At 47.4% G+C, this 24,369-nt stretch overlaps 1 protein-coding gene across 6 annotated transcripts in view; it reads right to left on the reverse strand.

Annotated features, from left to right (window-relative positions):
- Rreb1 (ras responsive element binding protein 1) overlaps positions 1 to 24,369 on the reverse strand; it is a 159,209-nt gene that overhangs the window by 22,550 nt on the left and 112,290 nt on the right. For all 6 annotated transcript variants that reach the window (XM_045136425.1, XM_045136424.1, XM_045136428.1 and 3 more), the window contains 3 exons: positions 23,660 to 23,804; positions 22,770 to 22,906; positions 250 to 439 (listed from right to left, as the gene is read on the reverse strand). In XM_045136425.1, the coding sequence (XP_044992360.1) occupies positions 250 to 439; positions 22,770 to 22,906; positions 23,660 to 23,804 (472 nt within the window). The remainder of the gene's footprint in view (positions 1 to 249; positions 440 to 22,769; positions 22,907 to 23,659; positions 23,805 to 24,369) is intronic.

Below are 24,369 nucleotides of genomic sequence, written 5' to 3' on the forward strand. Positions count from 1 at the left end.
AACACCCTGAGACTACATAGTGAATTCCAGGTCAGCCTGGGCTGGAAAGAGACCTTACCTCAAAACAAAACAAAATACAAAATGTGGATTCAAATTACAGTAGGGCTTTATTCAGGGTGGTGAGCGATATACCAGCCTGGACGAGCAAAGGGACAGCATTTTCTGGCAAAAAGACCCCAGGATGAGGGAGCTTAGCCAACTACATGGGCTGTGGAAGTGACTTCAGGTTCCATACACCCAGAAGAGTACCTGAGAAATCCGAGGAAACTTCCTACAGGAGAAGTCAGTAAACCCTAAATCGTGGAAGCCAGCAGGAATTGAAGGATTGTTCTGGATGAAAGGTCTTCCCATTGCATCCCTGGGAAGCTGTTTGTGGACAAGTGCATTGTGGCGCAGCAGCCCTCGATGTGTTCGAAAAGTTACACAGCAAATGTCACATCTAGAAGAAAGGAGGGACAACGACATGAAGAAGCAGCCAGAGCCTCCACTGGCCTGTTACCTTTAATGTAGACACATACATTATTAATTATATTATACAAAATACTATTAATTATATATAATTCTGGGCACTAAGTCTTTGCAGGTGGGGCAGTAGGGCCTGCACGAGTCAGGCCCCCGGGCCGGGCACACCGGGAGGAGAGCTGGGGCCGTGGAGGCCCCGCTGTCCCTCACGACCGCAATCACGCAGCGTCGGAGGGTCAGTTCAAAGTGTCGTCCTCCCTTAGCTCAGTGGATTCTAATGATTATAAATGCTTAAAAGGCAAAAAAAAAAAAAAAAAAGTTTATGTTTACGCAGCACTAGAGCAAACACACAGGCAACCGTGGCGTCTGACGGAGATAAAATAATTATACGCTAGTACCTACTGAATTGGTAGTAACTGTGACTGCAGATTCCATCCAGGGATCATTACACCCTATTCTGAACAACAGCCACACAGTGAACTCGCACTAAGTGCAAAGCTACACCCGGGAAGCACATTACAAGGGCAGCAGGGAGACCCTCACCTGACAGGTGAAATGTTAAGTTAATCAACATGAATGAGGCCACAGCAAGAAAAGCCGAAGAGAGAATGCGGGACTGAGCCCCTATCTCCATCTGCACCTACTACAAGGCTTTCTCTCTTTCCTCCAAGATTCTCATAAATGCCTTTTCAAAGTCATGACCACAGCCGGGCATGGTGGCACAGGCCTTGAAACCCAGCACTTGGGAGGCAGAGGTAGGTGGATTGCTGTGTTGGCAAGGCTACATGGTGAAACCCAGGTCAGCCTAGACTAGAGTGAGACCCTACCTCAAAAACCAAAATCAATCAATCAATCATGACCCTTGCCCAGAGTGGTGGCACATGTCTTTAATCCCAGCGCTTGGGAGGCAGAGGTAGGAGGATCACCGTGAGTTCAAGGCCACCCCAAGACTACAGAGTGAATTCCAGGTCAGCCTGGGCTAGAGCGAGATCCTACCTCCAGAAAAATAAATAACTAAAAATCATGACCCTTAAGCAAGGGTAAAAACCCACTGACTCTTCTTGTTGTTTTTTTTATTTTTGGTTTTTCAAGGTAGGGTCTCACTTTGGCCCAGGCTGACCTGGAATTCACTATGTAGTCTCAGGGTGGCCTTGAACTCACAGCAGTCCTCCTACCTCTGCCTTCCGAGTGCTGGGATTAAAAGCGTACGCCACCACACCCGGCCTGACTCTTCTTTTTAGACATGAATTCCAGGTCCTAAAATGTTTGGAGCATGTGGACATGAAGCAAACACCATGTCGTAACATTGTCACTTCAGTATCTAGGTCTTCATTGACAGTGGCATTTAAAATGCTACAATAACCCTACCAGCATCCCCCAGATGCACTAAATACAGCCACGTGAGTCACATGAGGCTACCTCTGCTGAAATTCATTAAAATTCCTGATGCACCTTAATCCCCTCCCAGAGCCTATTGCACGGGGCAGTGTGGGCATGGGACATAGGCATGATGGCAGAAAGTTCGGTGTGCCAAGCACCAGGCCGTATTTACTCGTACAACCGTATCCACACGTTGTGGAACCTGTCAGGCAGCTCTCACTGCCACTGCTTTTACAGAGCCATGGCAGCTTGCTCTTGTTTACACTACATACTCCTGAACAGAAACCTGCTATTCTCTGGAAGGAGACAATGAACCCCCACAACGCAGCCGAGCTCACTGTGATGAAAAGCTTGTTTTCTGGGTCCTTGATGGGCTGTGGTGGCACAAGTGCAATCACAGACCCAACTCTTCTGTCCCTGGTTAGCTTGGGGACATTCTCCAGAAAGATTCCTGTCATCACTCAACTACATTCACAATACCCGATTGCCACGAGCCACTCAAAACACAACTCTCTCTCTCTCTCCTTTTTGTTTTTTAAGGTAGGGTCTCACTCAAGTCCAGCCTGACCTGGAATTCACTCTGTAGTCTCAGGGTGGTCTTGAATTCACTGTGATCCTCCTACCTCTGCCTCCAGAGTGCTGGGATTAAAGGTGTGTGCCACCACACCCACCCAACTCCACACCAGTCCTTTTGAGGAGCCCGTGGCGTTCCCCTGCTGTGGTGAGGGCGAGAGGAGCGCCTTAAGGGGCATGCTCTCAAGGTGGGGCGTGTCCTCATAGGTGGGCATGTCCTTGGGAGAGGTCAGATCACAGGAACCGTTCCCTGCCAAAGTAGCAGAGGTCTAAGTCACAGGTGAGGGGTTAAGCAGGGAAGGAGCACAGCCACTCTGGGCCAGGGTCTACTCCTGGATGGCACGTGTGCCAGTTCTGAGCTGCAGAGACAGAGGGTGGCTGAGGACAGCCTTGCTTAGGTTCAAAATGATGTGGTCCCCAACTTGTCTCACTAGTGGTCAGCTGACAGCTCTGGACTTGGCTGAAGCATGAGAGAAATCAGGTACTTGGAGCAGGTGTTTGGTGATATTAAGAAATTATTCCTGCCAAGTGTAGTGGCTCATACCTTTAATCCCAGCACTCTGGAGGCAAAGGTAGGAGGATTGCTGTGACTTCAAGGCCACCCTGAAACTACACAGTGAATTCCAGGTCAGTATGGGCTACAGAGAGACCCTGTCTTGAGAAAAAAAAAAAAAAAAAAAGGGGGTCTCTAGCTCAGGCAGATCTGAACTTCACTATGTAGTCTCAGGGTGGCCTTGAACTCACAGTGATCCTCCTACCTGGGCTTAAAGGCGTGCACCACCACGCCCAGCTTGGCTATGATCAGAGTCCTTGACAGTGTACTATGTGGGTGGGGAGAGGCGACAGAAGACACGTTGTGAGTGGGTAAGATGGGTGAGGCACACGGGAGCTCATGATTCTGTCTTCTCTATTTTTGCACATGCCGAAAAGATGCTTTCATACACGTAGGAGAGAAAACTGTTCTTACGACAAAGAGCTAGTGAGAGTAAGCTGATATTTTTACCACTGTCTCCAAGTTTTTACCAATGATTGTCTCCAGTAGGAGTGTTGTGAGTGGGGACTCAATTCATGAAAAGCACAGAAGGGACACTCCTTTACCTCGGATCCCTTTGACACATGGACTGTGACTGTGTTTCCTCTTGTACTGACTGAACCATCAGAGCTTTTGGGAAGGGTGGGTGGGAATAAAGGAATTTACATTCAGAGCAAGCTGGGAGCTCAAAGCCTGTGATGTTTGGTTTGGTCTTTTATGAAACAGATTTATGAAACAGAGGCAGTTCCAGGGAGTTCTAGGAGCCCAAAGTCAGGCTGTGCATTCCCTAAGAGGTACAAGTGAGGAGGGCAACAGGGAACGTGCCATGCCGTGGATCCTCCTGGTATTTCCGCTGGCATCCGGAACTCAGTATTCCTGTGAACTATTAGCATTTACTACATATATTTTGTACAGAATACTTTGGATATTTTTAATATTAATTTTTATTTATTAGAGAGTGAGAGAGAGAATGGGCACACCAGGGCCTATGGCCACTGCAAATGAACTCCAGATGCATGCGTTACCTTGTGCATCTGGCTTTACATGGGTCCTAGGGAATCCAACCTAGGTCCTCAGGCTTCAAGGGAAAGCGCCTTAACTGCTAAGCCATCTCTCTAGCCCTACTTTGAGTATTTTAAATTAATTTTTACGAGTGCTGGACACTGTTCTAGATGCTGAGATGTGGCAACACACATCTAAGGTCATTCCACTGTAGCTACACATTAGGAATAATCAGTGATCGGTGAGTCACACCTGCAAGTCAACCATTTCCTTCCAGTGCCCCTTTAGCTGTGAAGCCAGCAGGGATTACACCACGTCGAGGGACTTGTTACTCGAAGCAATCTCATGAAATGATCTATATAAACCTTATATGTTTGTCTAACCTAAAAAAAAAAATTAAGAAATTGTCGGGCATGGTGGTACACGCCTTTAATCTCAGCACTCGGGAGGCAGAGATAGAAGGCCATGAGTTCGAGGCCACCCTGAGGCAACATAGTGAATTCCAGGTCAGTCTGGGCCTTGGTTGGCCTCAAACTCATGGTGGTTCTCCTACCTCAACCTCTTGGGGGCTGGAATTAAAGGTATGAGCCACCATGTCAAGAAATGTGACAATAGAAAGCAATGTTCTTCACTGTTTGGGTATTATATACTTGAGAATTTGTTAAAATTTATTTGCAAAACCAAAATTGCTATGTGAGCTGCTTTTGTTTTCATTCACAGATACACACAATGCAATGAGAAATCGGAGTAGTCTTAACACATGGTCCCCACTAAGGCTGGAAGGAATTACCCCTGACCACTCTGCTCAGCTTTCACACTATAAATAAATACCCCTCATATGATTTCCTGCTGTGTTTTTTGCATTTTTGTACTTTTTAATGGCCATTTTGGCATATAATGGTCCTTAGGTGTGGTTTTGAAATGTGGTTTCGTGTCTTACACACCAGTGTCGATGAGGTGCCTCATGCAGAGTTGGTGTGTTATGCGCCCAGGCACGCACTGTGGTGGTGTCAGCCACGAGTCAATGCTAGTGAGCCAATAATAAGTCATCAGGCAGCTTCAAACAGACATACCAGCAGGTTTTGTGTTGTTAGTTGGTGGCAATGGGAGCAGAGGAGCAAGAAGTCTAAACTTCCTGAATTTTCTGTTCATTTTTATTTATTTATTTGAGAAAAACTTTCTGAATTTTCTACCAACAACATTCGTCTGTGCTTGGTACAATTTCAGTGTTTGCAATGGCCTGACAGAACCCAACTGTTCCCAGGAACTGCACTCTGGGGCCTTTCACATCCACAGCTCCTGTATCCATGGATTCAACCAACCACAGCTGGCTGAACTGTGAAGATCTGGGGAAAATGCACCTGTACTGAACATGCATTTTTTTCCTTGTTATGATCCCCTAAAAGAACAGCATAATAATTTACACGGCATCTCCATGTGTTAGGTATTACAGCTGGTCCAGAGCTGACTTAAAGCCACAGGAGAGGACTGCACAGGCTCTATACACACAGAGCACGACTTTATATACGAAACCTGAACACCTGTAGATGGGTTCTTAAGGGACACGGAGCCAGGGTCTCTACTGAGTCTGTTTTACTGCCTGCAGTTCTATGCCACTTTCCTCTATCAATCACACATATGATACAACATTTTGCCACGTTTAGATTCTTTTTTTTTTTTTTTCGAGGTAGGGTCTCACTCTAGCCCAGGCTGACCTGGAATTCACTATGGAGTCTCAGGGTGGCCTTGAACTCACAGCAATCCTCCTACCTCTGCCTCCCGAGTGCTGGGATTAAAGGTGTGCGCCACCACGCCCGGCACGTTTAGATTCTTTAAGGTGAAGCAAGAACTTAAGACTTTTTTCAAGCCAAACTAAGGTACAGCTTTAAGTGGTGGACTGTAACTGTAATCCCAGCACTTGGGAGGCTGAGGCAGGAAGATCATGAATTTCAGACCAGCCTTTGGCAAAATAGTGAAACCCTGTTAAAAAATAGATATCATAGAAAGCATTTGACAAAATCCAACATCCCTTCATGATAAAAGTCCTACAGAGACTGGGAATAGAAGGAACATATCTCAATATAATAAAGGCTATTTATGACAAGCCTACAGCCAACATATTACTAAATGGGGAAAAACTGGAAGCTTTTCCACTAAAATCAGGAACAAGACAAGGGTGTCCACTGTCTCCACTTCTATTTAATATAGTTTTGGAAGTCTTAGCCATAGCAATAAGGCAAGAGACACACATAAAAGGGATACAAATTGGAAAGGAAGAAATCAAGTTATCACTATTTGCAGATGACATGATTCTATACATAAAGGACCCTAAAGACTCTACTAGCAAGCTGTTAGAGCTAATCAAAACCTACAGCAATGTAGCAGGATACAAAATAAATACACAGAAATCAGTAGCCTTCATATATGCTAACAACAAACACACAGAGGATGAAATCAGAGAATCACTCCCATTCACAATTGCATCAAAAAAAATAAAATACCTTGGAATAAACCTAACTAAGGAAGTAAAGAAACTATACAATGAGAACTTTAAGACACTCAAGCGAGAAATTGCAGAAGACACTAGAAAGTGGAGAAACATCCCTTGTTCCTGGCTTGGAAGAATCAATATCGTGAAAATGGCAATCTTACCTAAAGCAATCTACACATTTAATGCAATCCCTATCAAAATTCCAAAGGCTTTCTTCATGGAAATAGAAAAAACAATCCAAAAATTCATTTGGAATCATAAAAAACCTCGAATATCTAAAATAATACTGAGCAACAAAAAAGAGGCTGGTGGTATCACCATACCTGATTTTAACCTATACTACAGAGCCATAGTAACAAAAACAGCATGGTACTGGCACAAAAACAGACATGTAGATCAGTGGAACAGAATAGAGGACCCAGATGTAAGCCCAAGTAGCTATAGCCACCTGATATTCGATAAAAATGCCAAAAATACTCATTGGAGAAGAGACAGCCTCTTCAGCAAATGGTGTTTTGAAAACTGGATAAATATCTGCAGAAGGATGAAAATAGATTCTTCTATCTCGCCATGCACAAGAATTAAGTCCAAATGGATTAAAGACCTTAACATCAGACCGGAAACTTTGAAACTGCTAGAGGAAAAAGTAGGGGAAACCCTCCAACATATTGGTCTTGGCAAAGACTTTCTAAATACAACCCCAATTGCTCAGGCAATAAAACCACAGATTAACCACTGGGACCTAATGAAATTACAAAGATTTTGCACCGCAAAGGACACAGTGAAAAAAGCAAAGAGGCAACCTACAGAATGGGAAAAAATCTTCGCCAGCTATATATCTGATAAAGGATTAATATCTAGGATATACAAAGAACTCAAAAAGTTAACTAATAAGGAATCAAACAGGCCAATCAAAAAATGGGCTAAGGAGCTAAATAGAGAGTTCTCAAAGGAAGAAATACGAATGGCATATAAGCACCTAAAAAAATGTTCTACGTCACTAGTCATCAGGGAAATGCAGATTAAAACTACATTGAGATTCCATCTCACTCCTGTCAGATTGGCCACCATCATGAAAACAAATGATCATAAATGTTGGCGGGGATGTGGAAAAAAAGGAACCCTTCTGCACTGCTGGTGGGAATGCAATCTGGTCCAGCCATTGTGGAAAACAGTGTGGAGGTTCCTAAAGCAGCTAGAGATTGATCTACCATATGACCCAGCTATAGCACTCCTAGGCATATATCCAAAGGACTCATCTCATTTCCTTAGAAGTACATGCTCAACCATGTTTATTGCTGCTCAATTTATAATAGCTGGGTAATGGAACCAGCCTAGATGTCCCTCAACAGATGAGTGGATAATGAAGATGTGGTACATTTATACAATGGAGTTCTACTCAGCGGTAAAGAAAAATGAAGTTATGAAATTTGCAGAAAAATGGATGGACCTGGAAAGTATTATACTAAGTCAGGTAACCCAGGCCCAGAAAGCCAAGCGCCACATGTTCTCCCTCATATGGGGATCCTAGCTACAGATGACTGGGCTTCTGTGTGAGAATGAAAATACTTAGTAGCAGAGGCCAGTAAGTTGAAAAGGAGACATAAAGGGTGGAGAAAGGAAGGGAGGAGGATACTTAATAGGTTGATATTGTATATATGTAATTACAATGATTGTAATGGGGAGGTAATATGATTGAGAATGGAATTTCAAACGGGAAAGTGTGGGGGTGGGGAGGGAGGGAATTACCATGGGATATATTTTATAATCATGGAAAATGTTAATAAAAAAAAAAAAAAAAAAAAAAAAAAAAAAAATAAAGTGGGAGCATTTGGCAAAAAAAAAAAAAAAAAAAAAAAAAATAGATATCATAAGTGGAACTTGAAAGCAGAATTTTAGATTTTTTTCCTCAAGTCTTTATAGATATTTTGCCTACCCTAAATTTGACAAGTAAATAAAATAGCTTGTCTAATATTCATTGTAAACTAAACTTAGTTTCCATACAGACTTTTTTAAACCTAAACAAAACTGTTATTTAAGATGCATTTTTAATTTATTTATTTTATTTTTTGAGGTAGGGTCTCGCTCCAGTCCAGGCTGAGCTAGAATTCATTATGTAGTCTCAGGCTGGCCTCGAACTCATAGCAAGTCCTACCTCTGCCTCCCAAGTGCTGGGACTAAAGGTGTGCACCACCACACCTGGCTTAAAATGCATTTTTATTTACAAGCATAAAACTCGAAAAATTGTACAAAAACAAAACTTTGAGCAGTAAAAGTTTATCCCACAGATTTATTTTATTTTTATGGTCCTAGTTTTTTGAGGTAGGGTCTCACTGTAGCTCAGGCTGGCCTGGAATTCACTGTGTACTCTCAGGGTAGCCTTGAACTCACAGCACTCTTCCTGCCTCTGCCTCCCAAGTGCTGGGATTAAAGACGTGCACACCATGCCGGGCCCTCAAGATTGAGACTAAAAAGCCAGATTTGCCGGGAGGCAGAGGTAGGAGGATCTCTATGAGTTTGAAGCCATCCTGAGCCTACAGAGTGAGTTCCAGGCCAGCCTGGGCTACTTGAGACCCTACCTCATAAACCAAAAACAAACAAGCAAGCAAACAAAAACAACCAGCGGGCTGGAAAGATGGCTTGGCGGTTAAGGCGCTTGCCTGCAAAGCCAAAGGCCTCGGTTTGATTCCCCAGGACCCATGTAAGCCACATGCACAAGGTGGCACATGCATCTGGAGTTTGTTTGCAGTGACTGGAAGGCCTGGTACACCCATTCTCCCCCCCGCCCAGATTCTTTCCCTCTCTCACATAAATACATCCAATCTATGCTACAGTAAATTACATGTATTAATGAAAGTATGTATAGCCTGAGAGGAAATGGTGCTGACTCCTGGTAGCATGAGAGTCACCCATAAAAATTGGACAGGCCAGCCTGAGGGAGTAGGCTGCAAACTTTGTGAACTCCATATTGGTATAAGTTCTTAAGCATGTTCCCTAATTATTTAACAGAGACATGTGCACACATATATGTAAGTATGTGTGTATACACATATGTCTCTATATATACATATACTTGCATGTATTTACAATGTGTTAGGTAAACTATTAAATATTACTATCAAGAATGAGGTGAAAGTTTCGTTCTTGTACTTCAGATATTCTGAATATACTCCACTTGAGACCACTATGGACACAGTGTTTGCTGACGTCAGGCTCTCAGTGAGTGGCAGGAACAGGTAGGTTTCATAAAGGAAATGGAGATGACCCCGAATACTGCAATTAGAAATTCCTGTGCCCTAGGGCACAGTCTCATATGCAGCTCAGTAAACACACGGCAACATTACTGAGCAGCAGCCACAGCCGTGTCCTCACGTTACAGTGGGCAGTGTGGGAGGGCACGGACGCGGGAACCCGACACAGGGGCAGGGGCAGGAGTTCTGGACACAGGACCTTACTCAGCTATGTAAAATTCACCAAATATCACAGATAAAAGTGACTGTACCACAGTGTTAAGAAAGCAAACTTTTGGATCCAACTGGAACTCTACCAAGCCTGCAAAGTCAGAGTAAGTGACAAAAGGGTGTCCCAGGAACGCGCACATGAAAACGCTCTCGTTACTTTTATGGCTAGGCAAGTTTAAAATACAAATTATAATAAGACACAAGAGCCCATCCAGACAATGGAATCTATGGTGCTACTCTGAATAACAGGCGCGAAATGTAAACTGCAAGGCATTACTGCGTTAGTTTCTCTTGCTGGGGAAAAACAGAAACCTGGAAAAGCCCATTTCTTGGCAAGCATTAGCAAAGATGAAAATGCAGGTAAGGACAGGTGTGTAGCTTCCACTGAGGTAGGATGGTCAGTACATAAGAAAAACAGAGGTGAAGGAGAGAGAGAAAGAGGGAAGGAAGGAGAGATTAAAAATAAAGGGGGGGGGAGGGGGAATGAATGCCAGAAAAATGAGTCTGAACTTCAAATGCATGTGTTCTTTTTGTTATTGTTTTCTTTTTTGTGAGGTAGAGTTTCGATGTATCGCAGGCTGACCTGGAATTCACCATGTACTTAGTCTCAGGGTGGCCCCGAACTCACAGCGATCCTCCTACACCTCTGCCTCCCGAGCGCTGGGATGAAAGGCGTGCGCCACCACGCCTGGCACGTGGATTCTTTCGACCCACAGAAAAATGAAAGTGTTCTCAGTGCTTCTGCCTCACGGTCGGAGATTCATGAAGACAAGCGTGCCTCTGGTGAATGCTTTCCTCCTGCAGCCACAGTGTGGAAGAACGCGTCCTACCGGGAGCCTTCAAAACAAGTCTAAGTGAAGGTCAAGGTCTGCTTTCCACATTTCTGTTTTCATGGGATTTCAGACTAGGCCGGCTGGCTCTCTGTCCCTCTGCTGGGACACAGGCATGGGTTACCACGACTACCGGCCGTTTTCCCACTGAAATGATCGAGTCTCACCTCGCAAGCAAGCTGCTGGAACAACAAGCAGCAGCAGAGAAAAATCAACATCAAAACAACCCATTCTGCTCTGGAACCACAAGCCAGTGACCGCGAGGCGGTGGGAAGAAAGGCCCAAAGGACACCCTTGCCGCCCTCCTTGCGCTGTGCCGCAGACAGCCCACAGCGCCCGACTCGGCCAGGGGCTGTGTCCGCACAGGCAAGGGCTCAGCTGCCCTCCCCACGCCTGCAGGAAAATGCTTTGCAATCTTGTTTCTGAGAAGTGCTTCAAGGACAAGGGAGGTCACTGTCCATCTGTGGACCACGCTCCAGGAAGCACAGCCTGCTGCGGGCTCCGTCACTGCCGGCGTGCACGGCCAGCTTGTGGTAGTCAGCGTCCATCACAGCCATGGCCACGGCACGGGTGGGCCCGGGACCAGATCCTCACTCACACGCCACATTCGTGGGATATCTCAACTCTGCCAGGGACTTAAGCATAAAGAATAATTGCGAAATACTTAAAACGAGGTAGAAATGCCCTTAAGAGTCAAGGCGAATGGGCGGGCCGTAGGGCAGCTTCGGTTTGCAAGCGATTCTGACAGTGTCCGCAAGGAACTTTTACACGTCATGTTTGCTGCCAGTGAAATAAATTTATCTGGGGGGCGAGGGGGGGATGAATTTTTGTGAGCTTTAAACAAGCTAATAGAACTCCATTGGCACTGCCTTCTAAAAACAAAACTATCTTTTTTGAAATCATATTGAAATAGACTGCCCTCAGAAGACAACACTATCAGTGGAAAAGCTTCCCAAGGACAGTTTATGGTGACATTCCATATGTACACAGGAATGAATGTGAAGATGGACGTTGGTCTGACTCAGCTCCTAGCGGGCTTGTTCAATGCTCAGCCTACGGAACGTCAAAGCACTTTGCTCTCACAGGCAGCATTTCCACTTCAAGGCAGGGCACAGGTGCCAATTCACTTAGAAAAACTCCAAAAGCTGGCCAAAGTTTCTCTAAGAAACCCGAATTTGGAATGTTGGGAGGGATTTGATCTTTTTTCATGTCTATGTAATACCGGTCACTGAATCTTGGGGTCCTACTTGCAGTGGGGTTACTCTACCGTGGTCTCTATTGCTGGTTATGGGGCTCTAGCAGTTCTTAAGGGCAGGTGAAGGGGAGGGCTGGGGTATTAGGATGCCAAGTCAAGTGGCTCCGGGGAATAGCAGAGGGGCAGCAGCTGCCTGTGTCTTATCTCCTGGCCTCCCTTAGCACCAAGTGGAGTATGTGCGAAGCACAGACAGTCCTTGAGTGGAGGTCCCACGGGCTAGCAAGGCCTCCTCACGGCAGCAGAAGGGTGAGTGAGTTGCCTTTTTAAAAAAACAATTTCATACAGATAGATAACATATTTTCACTACAGTCATCCCGCTGCCCGCTCTTGTCTCCCTCTCACTCCTGCGGGACCCTCTTCTTCCCAACGAGTCCTCCTCCTGCTTTCAAGTCCTTTGTGGGGGGGGGGGGGGTGACCCAATGAATTAAACAGGGCTGCTTGCATAAACGTGGGTGGGCACGTTATGAGTGGCTACTCACTGAAGACATCGTCGCAACTGTAACAGCTCTTCAGGGAGGGGTGGGGGACTTGTGACCCCCACCAGTGAGCCTAGGTGGTTTCTTCTTCTTGGTCTGTCGAGTTTATAGAGTGAAGTAGAGTCTCAGTCTCACCCTAGCCCAGGCTGATCCGGAACTCCCTTTGTAGCCCCAGGCTGGCCCGGAACTCACTGTAATCCTCCTACTTCAGCCTCCCAAGAGCACTACCATGCCAGGTGTGAGCACAGTGTGATTGTGGTTGTCAGCATGCATTCACAGAGACAGGATGGGGGCTGCCAATTCTGGGGGCCTGCAGGACTGTGGTCACAGAGCACCATCAATCAGTATGTGCTTAGAGAAGTGCCTTTCGGTTTTCCAGGACGCATGGAGGCATTGGCATCGTTAAGAACTGTTCTGTGGGCTGAGGAGCACCGCTCAATGCAGAGGACTTGCAGGACCTATGTCGGAGCCCTTGGGCCGAATCCCCAGCAATCCCCCCGCCTCCCCCGCAAGTTCTCAGCTCACGTCCACAAGCCCTCACCTTTTCTTCCCTGGATCAAATAATAAGCAGAAGCCCACCACACTCTGGCGGTGAGTTCACTATGGTTGGAAAGATTTCAGTGCTAACATGCTCAGGGAAGAAGCCCAGTTTCACGCCGGCTCCCCAGAAGCCAATGAGCTCCCACTCCCACCTCACGCCATCAAGCCACAGGGGCCCACCTGGCCTCAAGTCACCAGCGGGAGGGGTGGGGCAGTCAGCGCCAACAGGTCCAGGGAGTATGTACTGATGAGCTGAGGTTTTGTCCTTTTAATTCTTAAAGAATTTTAACATGCTAGATTCTTACTTAGACTCTCAGTTAACATCTTAAAAACTGTCGAAGCTGCATGGGGTGATGTATTCCCGTAACCCTAGTCCTGGAGGCAGGGCTGGGAAGATCAGGAGTTTAAGGCCAAGTGCAGCCGGAGGGCAGCCTGCACCACCTGAGACCCCACCTAAAAACCAAACCCAAACCAAACAGTCATTGAATTGAGAACTATACGCCACAGAGTGCCTAATTAAGGCCACCAAGATATCTAGTCTTTTGATGGCAAGTGACCTTGTAAAGACATTCTTTTTTAAACTTTTAAAAAAATCTTTTGTATTTGTTTATTTATTTGACAGAGAAAGAGGGGGAGAGAGAGAATGGGTGGGCCAGGGCCTCTAACCACTGCCAATGAACTCCAGATGTGTGTGCCCCCTTGTGCATCTGGTTACGTGGGTCCTGGGGAATGGAACCTGGGTCTTTTGGCTTTGCACAAAAATGCCTTGACCACTAAGCCATCCCTCCAGCCCGGCATTCTTATTTCAATTATTATTTAAAGAAACAGCTAGACTTAGGTAGAAACAGGGTGTGATAAATGTTGCTGTGGTGATAGACATCCACATTCACTACAAGGAGGAAGGATGAAAGAATCAGCCCAAGCTGGTGATGGTGTTCATCTTTTAATCCCAGCACTTGGGAGGCAGGGGTAGGAGGATCACTGTGAGTTCAAGGCCAGCCTAAGACTACACAGTAAATTCCAGATCAGCCTGGGCTACAGTGAAACCCTACCTCTTAAAAAAAAAAAAAAAAATCAGCCCAAAATAGTTTCTTAAAAACTTGAAAAAACGAATGAATGCACAGTGACATAAGCCTGCAACCCAGAACTTCAGAGTCTGAAATAGGAGGATTTTGAGTTCAAGGCCAACCTAGCAAGACGTTGTCAAGGAAGGAAAGAAGGGAGGGAAGGAGAGAATTATAAGGCTACCACTATTAAATAAGTGAACAACCCTGAAATACCAACCTCTGTAATCATTATCTGGCAATGTATTCCAAATAACCTTCAGAAAACACCAAAAATGGGGAGCATGAACACATGCCACCACGAATTAAAAACTCCTTCTGGGGCTGAGGATATAGTGTAGAGGTTAGAGTATTTATTTGCCTATCAGGTTACAAAGGAAAAAAAAAAAAAAAAGAAGGAAAGAAGAAAAAAGAAAACGAGAGCCTAGCCTGACAGTAAATTATCAGAAATATGACTTGTACAAGTGGGAAACAAGGACACCTATAGTCTGTTTCTTTTGTTTTTTAATACTTTTTTTCTCTTCTTTCTTTCTCCCCTTCCTTCTTCCCTTCCTCCCTCCCTCCCTCCCTCCCTCCCTCCCTCCCTCCCTCCCTTCCTGTCAGAGAGAGGGACAAGGAATGAGAATGGGTGTGCCAGGGCCTACAGCCACTGCAAACAAGCTCCTGGTGCATGTGCCACTATGTACATCTGGCTTATGTGGGACCTGGAGAATTGAACCTGGGTCCTTAGGCTTTGCGGGCCAGCTCCTTAACTGCTAAGCCATCTCTCCACCCCATCTTTTTCTTTGTTAAGCCTTGTAGCTAAACAATGTAGGGTGAGGTCTGCCAGTGCTTGTCATAGTAGTATTTCATTTGTGAGTGTCACTTTCTAGAAGATGGAAATCCTGAGGTTACAGAGAAAGCTTCACAGAACAGCCCAAAGAAGCGACCACGCTGCTAGCCCTCGGGACCTCGTCACTCTCCAGCAAGCCAGGGAAGTCCAGGCCACGTTCATGGCTGTGGTGCTCGTGTTAGGCAAGGCGCCGTGACAGCAGCACTCAGGAGGCTGTGGGGGAGGACTGCCAGGAGCCGGAGGCCAGCAAGACTCTATCTTAAAAAGTGGGGTGTGTGGGGGCGACGACAGAGCTGGCATGGTGGGTCATGCCCGTAATCCTAGCACTTGGGAGGTGGAGACAGGAGAATCAGGAGCTCAAGGTCGCACTCAGCTGCATAGTGAGTGGGAAGCCAGCTTAGGTATGTGAGGCTGGAGAGAGAGGGAGAAAGAGAAGAAGGGAGGGAAGAAAGGAGAGGAGAGTGAAAAGCGGGGTGTAGGGAAGGCATAGATAAGTAGTCTCTCCCCACCCCACCAACCACACAATATGAAAGGGTTAACTTGTTGCTGTTTTGGGTTTTTGAGAAAGGGTCTCGCTCTAGCCCAGGCTGACCTGGAATTCACTATGAAGTCTCAAGGTGGCCTCGAACTCACGGCGATCCTCCTACTTCCACCTCCCGAGTGCTGGGGTTAAAGGTGTGCGCCACCACGCCTACCAGAGTAACTTTAAAAATTAATTTTACACAGCATATTTCTGGAAGACCATATTGTCAAATTTCAAACATTAGGAAGCTCAGTTCTTTAGACTCTCAGGATTTTCCTACAATCTAAGAAAAATGATGCATTGTTCTATTATTTAAAGGCATCAAGACCCTTCAAGCTTCTAAGTATCTGCCTTTTGACACATTTATAAGGATTACGACACTTGGGAGGCAGGACTCAAAGCAAATTTAAACAGCTACTCAGTTTCCCGCTCTCTACAGCAGTGGGGCTAGACAGAGCGAGCTCCTCGTGACGACGGCAAAGGGCCACGCACTGTCATGCTCTTGGTCCAGTCAAGTGTGCTCTGGAGAAGTCCTGGAATTTGACCCCCAAGTTCCACTGGAATGAGGTCACCAAGAAAGGCTATAGCAAATCCTAACGGTATACGTTAGAGTGCTTAAAGTATTAAAAGAGAGAGGCCGGGGTGATGGCTCAGTGGTTAAAGGTGCTTGCTGGCAACGCCTGCTGGCCCAGTTCAATTTCCCAGCATCCATGTAAAGCCAGATGCAAAGTGACACATGCATCTGGACTTTGTTGCAGCGGCAACAGGCCTTGGCATGCACACACGTGCGCACACGCACACACACACACATGTCCTACTCAGAAACAGCAGAAACATTATCGCATCTATTTTCCAGCTGGGGAAACTGAATCTCTGCTCGCCCGAGACATGGCAGTGCCAGGTAGCAACGGGCTGGAGACATGTGGCACGCTGTTTGCTCAGAGGACAGATACCTGCAGATGCTCTAGCTCCTTCCCGACATGCACTGCATCCTTAAAGCCCAGAGCATGCCCGAACACGGACCCTCCCTGCCACGCTGGGTGGAGAACCTGAGAAGTACCTGCTGGAAAGCTGCCACCTGGCCAGGCTCATTCCCCGATACGGAATTCCTTGCTCATAATGGAGACTGGCTGGCATTCCTTTTCAACAGGGATTTCATGCTTCATTTTTCCTCCTCGGTCTCCAGGGGCCAGAAGGAGTAAGCGCAAACAGCCTCTCCTGGGAGCCCCACCCTATCAGACATTCCTCGCCCCTCAGCCCGCCCTCCCGCACCGTCCTGGGGAGAGAACGGACACCCACCGCTGCACTGCCCTCCCTCCCCAGTCATATGCGTAGTAACTGCCGAGACGGAGCCTCTCCTCCCACACTGCCCGGCAGGGCCCAGCACCCAGCCAGCGAGGCTGTCTCGTGCCGATGGGGCGGGTGAGGGGCTTTGCAGTGGCAGATGTGGGGAGGGGAGTGAGGCAGTTCCAATGCCAGGCCAGGAGGTGCCCGCCCCTTACGGGCCTCAGCCCTCTGTCCCTAGCCCCCAGCGTCATTTTACCAGTGTTTCTGGGTTGGAGAGATGGCTTAACGGTTAAGGCCTGCAAAGCCAAAGGACCCCGGTTTGATTCCCCAGGACCCACATAAGCTAGATGCACAAGGTGGCACATGCACCTGGAGTTCATTTGCCGTGGCTGGAGGCCCTGGTGTGCCCATTTTTTCTCTCTCTCTGCCTCTTTCTCTCTCTTAAATAAACAAATATGTGTTTCTACCAGGCTGACTCTTGGATCCCTGGACTCTGACAGATTCTTTCTTCACCCCTGCCCCACGCTGAGGATGTTAGATGTTTCTTAGAACAGTGGAGAATGCAGAAGACGTTCTGGCACCTTCTACCAAGGGGTGCTATGACCAGGCTGTGTGGGCAGGTCACATACCTGGCCTTCAGCCTGCTTTCCTGACTGAGCCTTGGGTACCTTCCCAAGGCCCTGTCAGCTTCCCGCGTACCAGTTCCTGACACGGTACTGTACTGCCTGCAAGTTCAAACCACCTCAAGCTCAACAACGTAACGTGCAAGGAACGCAACAGCACCACGACGCGCTGTCAGGCGCAAAGAAACGGCCACTGCGCCCTTCCCAGCCCTGAACGCCTCCCGTTTCCTCACGGGCCGCGGAACCTCATCTCAAACATCCCTGTTTGCCCAAGCCTAGCCATGCCCAGCACTACCAAAACGAAGGCTCAATTATTTGCTGACACATTTTGACTGAAATAAAGTCAGAATCACCTATCACCTGGTCTCTTGTTTTGCTCTGGTGGCAGCATCGTCACCATGGTGAGCACCCAGGCACCAGCCTGCCCCAGAAAAGTGCCGTTCAGTCCTGACGGCAGGGCCCGCCTGCTCTGCGGGCACTGGACGTGGTTGGTGTCTATTTAGAGGGGCTGTGACTGCCCACCAAGCACTGCATGCGCGAGACAGCAAGAGAGCAAAGTGTGCCACTAGCCGTCTTTCTGCTGGTTACAGGCGGACGCCGGTATCCACTGCACAGGCGCAGTCAGCCACAGCACGCTTAGGTTCGCCTGTTTCTTTCCCCCTGCCTCACTTGAGCTAAGCACATTCTCTGCCACCAAGCTACGCTCCTGGCCCACGTCTCATTTTTTTTGTTTGTTTGTTTTTTGTCTTCTAACCCCAAAGAGAGACATCCCACCTCCTCTGCATCGTGCCCGTTCTCCAAACACCACGGCCCTCACCTGCAGTCTAAACACCAGTGCCTCTTCCCCTTGCTCAGGGACCTGTGCAGATGGGCGTGCGTAAGTATCTGACCCTGAGAGCTGGGACCATTACCAGTGGCTTTATGTCTTCCTTCTGTTAAATGCCAACTTTTCAGGGTGGAGGAAAACATGCGGTGTTTACAGGAGTTTGGATTTCTAACACTTTCTTTAGGAACAATGGGCACCTAGCCAGCTGTGATGGGAAGGGAGGGCAGGAGAAAGAAACCAACAGCTATTTTTAAGTTAGAGACTTTCTGTCTAAACTGGAAGTGTCCCACCTCTGTGGCTCTGCTGCCTTTGGGTCTGAACATGGAGTTGGTGTCTGTTTTCATTCTATAACAAACAGTCTCTCATCAGTCACAGTTCATCACCCACCTAGGCCCCTACTGGTCCATGCCTCCCGCAAGGCTTCCTCTGTTAGCTGGATGTTATATGGAAGAAAAGCAGAGAAGAAAAAGAAATTAACTATGATATATACAAGCAAGAGCCTTTAACCACTGAGCCATCTCTCTAGCCTCAACCATGTTACATAATCAACTCGGTTGGTTTTCAGAAGCCAGCCCTACCTCACCTCACAAGAGTTACTAGATAGAGCCATTAGACAGGGGGCTGGGTTGCTCAACTCCCACAAAAAAGACAGCAAGCTTCCCTTTTTGGGGGGTGCCCATGGCTACTGCTGTGGGGTCAGTGTGACGAAAGGCTGAGTCCCTGTGAGGCTAGGACAGTTCCTCAGCTGAGCCCTCAAGGAAGGATGTTGTCAGAGGAGGTAAGGAAAGAGTGGAGGCACTACCTCACGGCCTATCAGCCACTGGCCTTGCACATGGGGCAGGTGACTTACCCACCGAGTCAAGCTTGTCTTGCCCATGGACTGCGACCAGGCACCTTGTGTAACTACCCCTCCGTCCACTCTGAGAAGGGAGGATCCTGACCCAGAAAGCTTTGCCAGGGGACCCAGCCCCTTGCGCAGAGCAGCTTTTCAGAAGAGCCCACGTGATCTTCCTTTGCCACTGCTGCACACTACGCTGCTCGGCTCAAGCTGCTTAGAAATCTTTTGGGAGAGTCAATCAGAAAGGGTAGGTAGGGGCTGGAGAGATGGCTTAGCGGTTAAGCGCTTGCCTGTGAAGCCTAAGGACCCCAGTTCGAGGCTCGGTTCCCCAGGTCCCACGTTAGCCAGATGCACAAGGGGGCGCACGTGTCTGGAGTTCGTTTGCAGAGGCTGGAAGTCCTGGCGCGCCCATTCTCTCTCTCTCCCTCTATCTGTCTTTCTCTCTGTGTCTGTCGCTCTCAAATAAATAAATAAAAAATTAAAAAAATATATATTTAAAAAAAAAAGAAAGGGGTAGGTAGGGGCTGGAGAGATGGCTAAGAGGTTAAGGTGCTTGTCTGAAAATCCTAATGGCCTGGGTTCGATTCCCCAGTATCCACAGAAAGCCAAATGGACAAAGTGGTACATCCATTTGGAGTACATTTGCAGCAGCTGGAGGCCTTAGAGTGTCTATTCTCTCTTTCTGCCTGTCTCGCTTTTCTTTTATCTCTCTCTGCTTGCAAATAAATAAAAAATTAAATTTAAAAAGGGGCAGGTAGGTAAGATTTTGTTCCTAATCAAAAAATAAAATATAAAGTTAGATAAAATAAACTGGGTGTGGTGGCACATGCCTTTAATCCCAGCACTCGGGAGGCAGAGGTAGGAGGATGATTGTGAGTTCAAGGCCACCCTGAGTCTACGGAGTGAATTCCAGGTCAGCTTGGGCCACAGTGAGACCCTACCTTAAAAAAAAAATTAGATAAAATATACAGAAGAGAGGGCTGGAGAGATGCCTTAGCAGTTAAGGAGTTTGCCTGCAAAGCCAAAGTATCCTGGTTCGATTCTCCAGGACCCACGTAAGCCAGATGCACAAGGGGGAACATGGGTCTGGAGTTCATCTACAGTGGCTTGAGGCCCTGGTGCACCATTCTTTCTCTTTCAAATAAATAAAATGTTAAACACACACACACACACACATGAACAGCAAGCTCCTGGCTGCTTGGCAAGAATACTGAACGGGAATTAGGGTCCCATGGGCTGTTCTTATATCTGCCCACAACTCCCCTGTGAGGCTTGTCTGATAACTTTAGGCTCTTGGTGTAGGAAAATATTTTAACATTCACCATCTTCCACAAGCCAATATCCCAGGGTTCCTATGGATGATGAAACCACAAAGACAAGTTCCTGAATCTCTCAGAACAGAGTGTCTTTGACAAGAGGAAGAGCCAGATAAGAGAACAGTTAAGAGACAGATTTTTAAATTACAGACTTTAAGATCTGGGTATGGTGGCACAAGCCTTTGATCCCAACACCGGGCAGGCTGAGGAAGGAGGGCTGCTCTGAGTTTGAGGCCAGCGTTGGTGCTGGAGAGTGAGTTCCAGATCAGCTTGGCTTAGAATAAGGCCCTACCTTGAAAACACAAAATAAACAAAATTTAGACTTTAAGGCCTGGAAAACAACTCAGGGATGGCTGACCTAACCTTGCTTTAATGTGAAGGACAGGGAAGCTGGGATCCAGATGCACCTGATGGTGAGGGGGGGTCACATGTGAGCAGACAGTCCCAAGCGCCTGTCAATGTCTGGATCCTTCTGGAGCAGGACCTTCCTCCTCAAGAGTGACTGAAACGGGAACTCCTCTGGATGCTGGCCAGCCATGAGCCACGTTCTTGATAATGGGGAGTTCCACGAAGGTGTTGTATGACACTTCATTGCTAGGCATCTTAAATTCTCCACTCGTTCTCTCCCCCCCCAGTGGAATTGTGTAGCTAGTGTGATTAAGGATAATGACACTCGACCTAGCTTGCAGTTACAGTACAATTAAGCTTTTCCCCTGACATAGTCTAGAGCTTACTCAAGCCTTTTTATCCCCAATTCCCAATTAAACATGTGTCCCAACAGGGAAATCTAGCTGCATAAGGGATTCAGGCAAACAGATGTTAACATTCCTACACTCCCAAGAAGTCTTCTAACCCAAGGTTGTGGCCACAGAGGAGCCCACGTTCTGCTCACAGACAGGCCTTCAGCTGGGAGCATGAGCAGAAGCTCCCACATAGCTCTTTATTCCTTTTAATGCATAAATGGATAGCAGTAGAATTTAAAAGGTTGATTAGGGCTGGGGAGATGGCTAGCAGTTAAGGCGCTTGTCTGCAAAGCCAAAGGACCCAGGTTCAATTCCCCAGGACCCATGTAAGCGAGATGTACAAGGTGGTGCATGCATCTGGAGATTTTTTTTTTTTTCAGTGGCTGGAGGCCCTGCCCTGGCATGCCCATTCTCTCTCTCTCAAATAAAAATAAATAAATAAATGAAATGTTGGTCTAGGGTGATGGCTCAGTGGTTAAAGGTGCTTGCTTGCAAAGCCTGTAGGCCCCGGGTTTGATTCCCCAATAACCAGAACCCATGTAAAGCCAGATGCATAAATGACACATGCATCTGGAGTTCATCTGCAGAGGCAATAAGCCCATAGTGTCTGTCTGTCTCTTTCTCTCTCTCACACACACACAAATAAATATTAAAAAAATTAAAATGCTATTTGGCAGAAAAACATTCTTCAAAAAAGAAAAAAAATTAAGCTATCCGTTCATCAAGAAAATGAGACTGGCTGGGCGTGGTGGTGCACGCCTTTCATCTCGGCACCTGGGAAGCTGAGCTAGGAGGATCAGCATGAGTTTGAAGCCAGCCTGGGCTACAGAGTGAGTTTAAGGTCAGTCTGGGCTTGCGTGCTTGAAGCACTGGGTTTGATGCCCAGCCTGGCATAATGAAGGAGTGGTTGCACAGGCGCTCAGAAGTTCAAGGTTATCTTTGGCTACAGAAGAGGTTAGCAGGCAGCCCGGGCTATCCACTGTGTTGCAACAAGCAAGCAACCCAGATTTCCTGCCTGATTCCAGCTACTAGAGAAGGTAGAGAGAAACAGGAGTGTCCCCACCATGTCCCATCCCGCCAAACCATCCACTGCTACCCACACTTCTCACCTAGTGAAGCAAGGACCCAGCAACACTGCAGCCTGAGGAGCTACACCCGAAGCCGGGCCACCGAAACGGGCATTCTCACCTCCATGGGAACGCAGCAGGCACATTTACGGCCTGCACACAGCAGAATTCTCTTAGCTACGCTGCTCACTTGGTCATTGTCCAGCTCAGTCTACACACTTCTGAGTCCCAGCTATGGGCCACCCCTGTGCTGGGGCGTGCAAAGCACCCCTGGCCCTGTCCAGGTCACTCACCCGCTTATGGCTGACAGTCATTTCAGTTATGAAACCTTTTGCAAAAACAACGTGTCTGTCATTCAAAGCACCCACCAGATTCTGCGCTGCATGGGGGATTCATAGGTGCCTTACTTGACAAAACCGACGGGGCAAAGTGCGCATAGCCCTGATTACAGCCGCCGCCGCCGCCGCCGCCCGCAGCCCAGCCTTTGCGCCACCCTCAAGTGCCTGTGACCGCCTTGCTCGCGTTCTTGTAAACAAGTTCAGTCACTGGAGCTCAGATTGGAATATTAGAAAAGGAAAGAATGTCCCATGCCAGGAGAAATACCAATGAACAGTTCCAGAGATCAAGCTTTTTCTTACTTTTCCTTACCTTAGTGGGTTATCTGAATGGGTCTCTATGTGAGTCTCCAGTCCATATTTGCAAACAAACTCCTTGAAACAGACTGGGCAGTGAAAGACTTCATCAGTCCTCTTCTCCACGTCACCTGACTGCCCGTCTTCTACCATCTTAGGGAAAAGAGAAAAGTGAAGTCACAAAGAAGATCTCACACAGAACCTCAGTCTAGAGACTGACTGAAGGGAAGTGTTCTCCGTCCACGCGAAGTGTGACTGACCACCCGCCCCTCACTCATTCGCCCACTCACTCATATAAGCAAAGTACCCTCACCTACCCAACGAGTACTGAGGGGACACCTACTATCTGTCAGGCTTCACTAGGAATAAAAGCAAGGGCAAAAGAATCTCTTATAGCCAGGCATGGAAGCACATACCATTAACCCCAGCAGTTGGGAAGCTGAGGCAGGAGGATCACTATGAGTTCAAGGCCAGTCTAGAGCCCCAAAGTTCCAGGTCAGCCTGGGTAGGGTAAGATGCTACCTCGGCACCTCACCCCTGCCCCCCCAAAAAATAGTCCCTAAGGCTAATGACGCTTCCACAGTAGCTCGACAGAGTGAAGCACACGGAACAATTACAGCCCTTCATTTCGTCACCGGCTAAGCAGTGGTCCCTACGAAGAAAGCACACACAGGTACTCCTTTCTTCTAACTTTGCATGCATCTAGAGTTCATTTGCAGTGGCCAGAGGCCCTGCCATGCCCATTCTGTCCATCTGCCTTTTTCTCTCAAATAGATAGATATTAAAAAAAAAAAGCCCAGGATGGGCATCTGCCAGGTCCCCACACTGTGACAGTAAAGACAGATGTATTCTACTCTGGTCCAAATCCCCATGCTGGGACACAGATGTGCCAGGAGCCCACAGGACCTTTTTAGCTGGTGCTGGGTCTTCTCTTTCTGACTCAGCATCATGACTCAGTTTCCTCTTGGAGGACAACCGCCTACGCTTCAGAGGGGACGATGGAGGGGCTGCAGCACCGCTGTTAGGGTCCTTCTCATGGATCTTCATGTGTCTGCAAGAAGCACACATACAAAAATGTGACCTGACAACCACAAAAAAACCCACCTTATTTCTTCTAAAGGGTTTACATTTTATATGTGGGCCCTGGCATTTGAACTTCATTATTTTCAGGAATATTTGCATTTGCAAGCAGAAGGAGAGAGCACGCATTCGTGTTCAAAACAGCAAACGAGAGGGAGGGGATGGGCAATGCCAGGTCCTCCTACCACTGCAATAAGACCCCAGACACATGTGCCACCCAAACACCTGGCTTTATGTGGGTACTGGGAAATCAAACCTGGGCCTCCAGGCTCTGCAAACCAGCACTCTCACCACTGAGCCATCTCTGCAGCCCCTACTTGACCTGCTTTACCACAACCACCATCACTTTGCTGCGCTGTGGATGGAACTCAGCGCCCCAGATGCTAGGCAAGCGCTCATCACTGAACTACATTTACACCCCCTGAATTTTCATTAGTTAAGAAACATGGAGTATAATTATACAGTGGCTTCTGCCTTTTTAAAACTTCATAATCTCCAAAAATCTCCCTTCAAGTTCTTGCAAGTATTACCCAGAA

This window comes from Jaculus jaculus, chromosome 17 (genome assembly GCF_020740685.1).
Source record: "Jaculus jaculus isolate mJacJac1 chromosome 17, mJacJac1.mat.Y.cur, whole genome shotgun sequence".
NCBI classification, from domain to species: Eukaryota; Metazoa; Chordata; class Mammalia; order Rodentia; family Dipodidae; genus Jaculus; species Jaculus jaculus.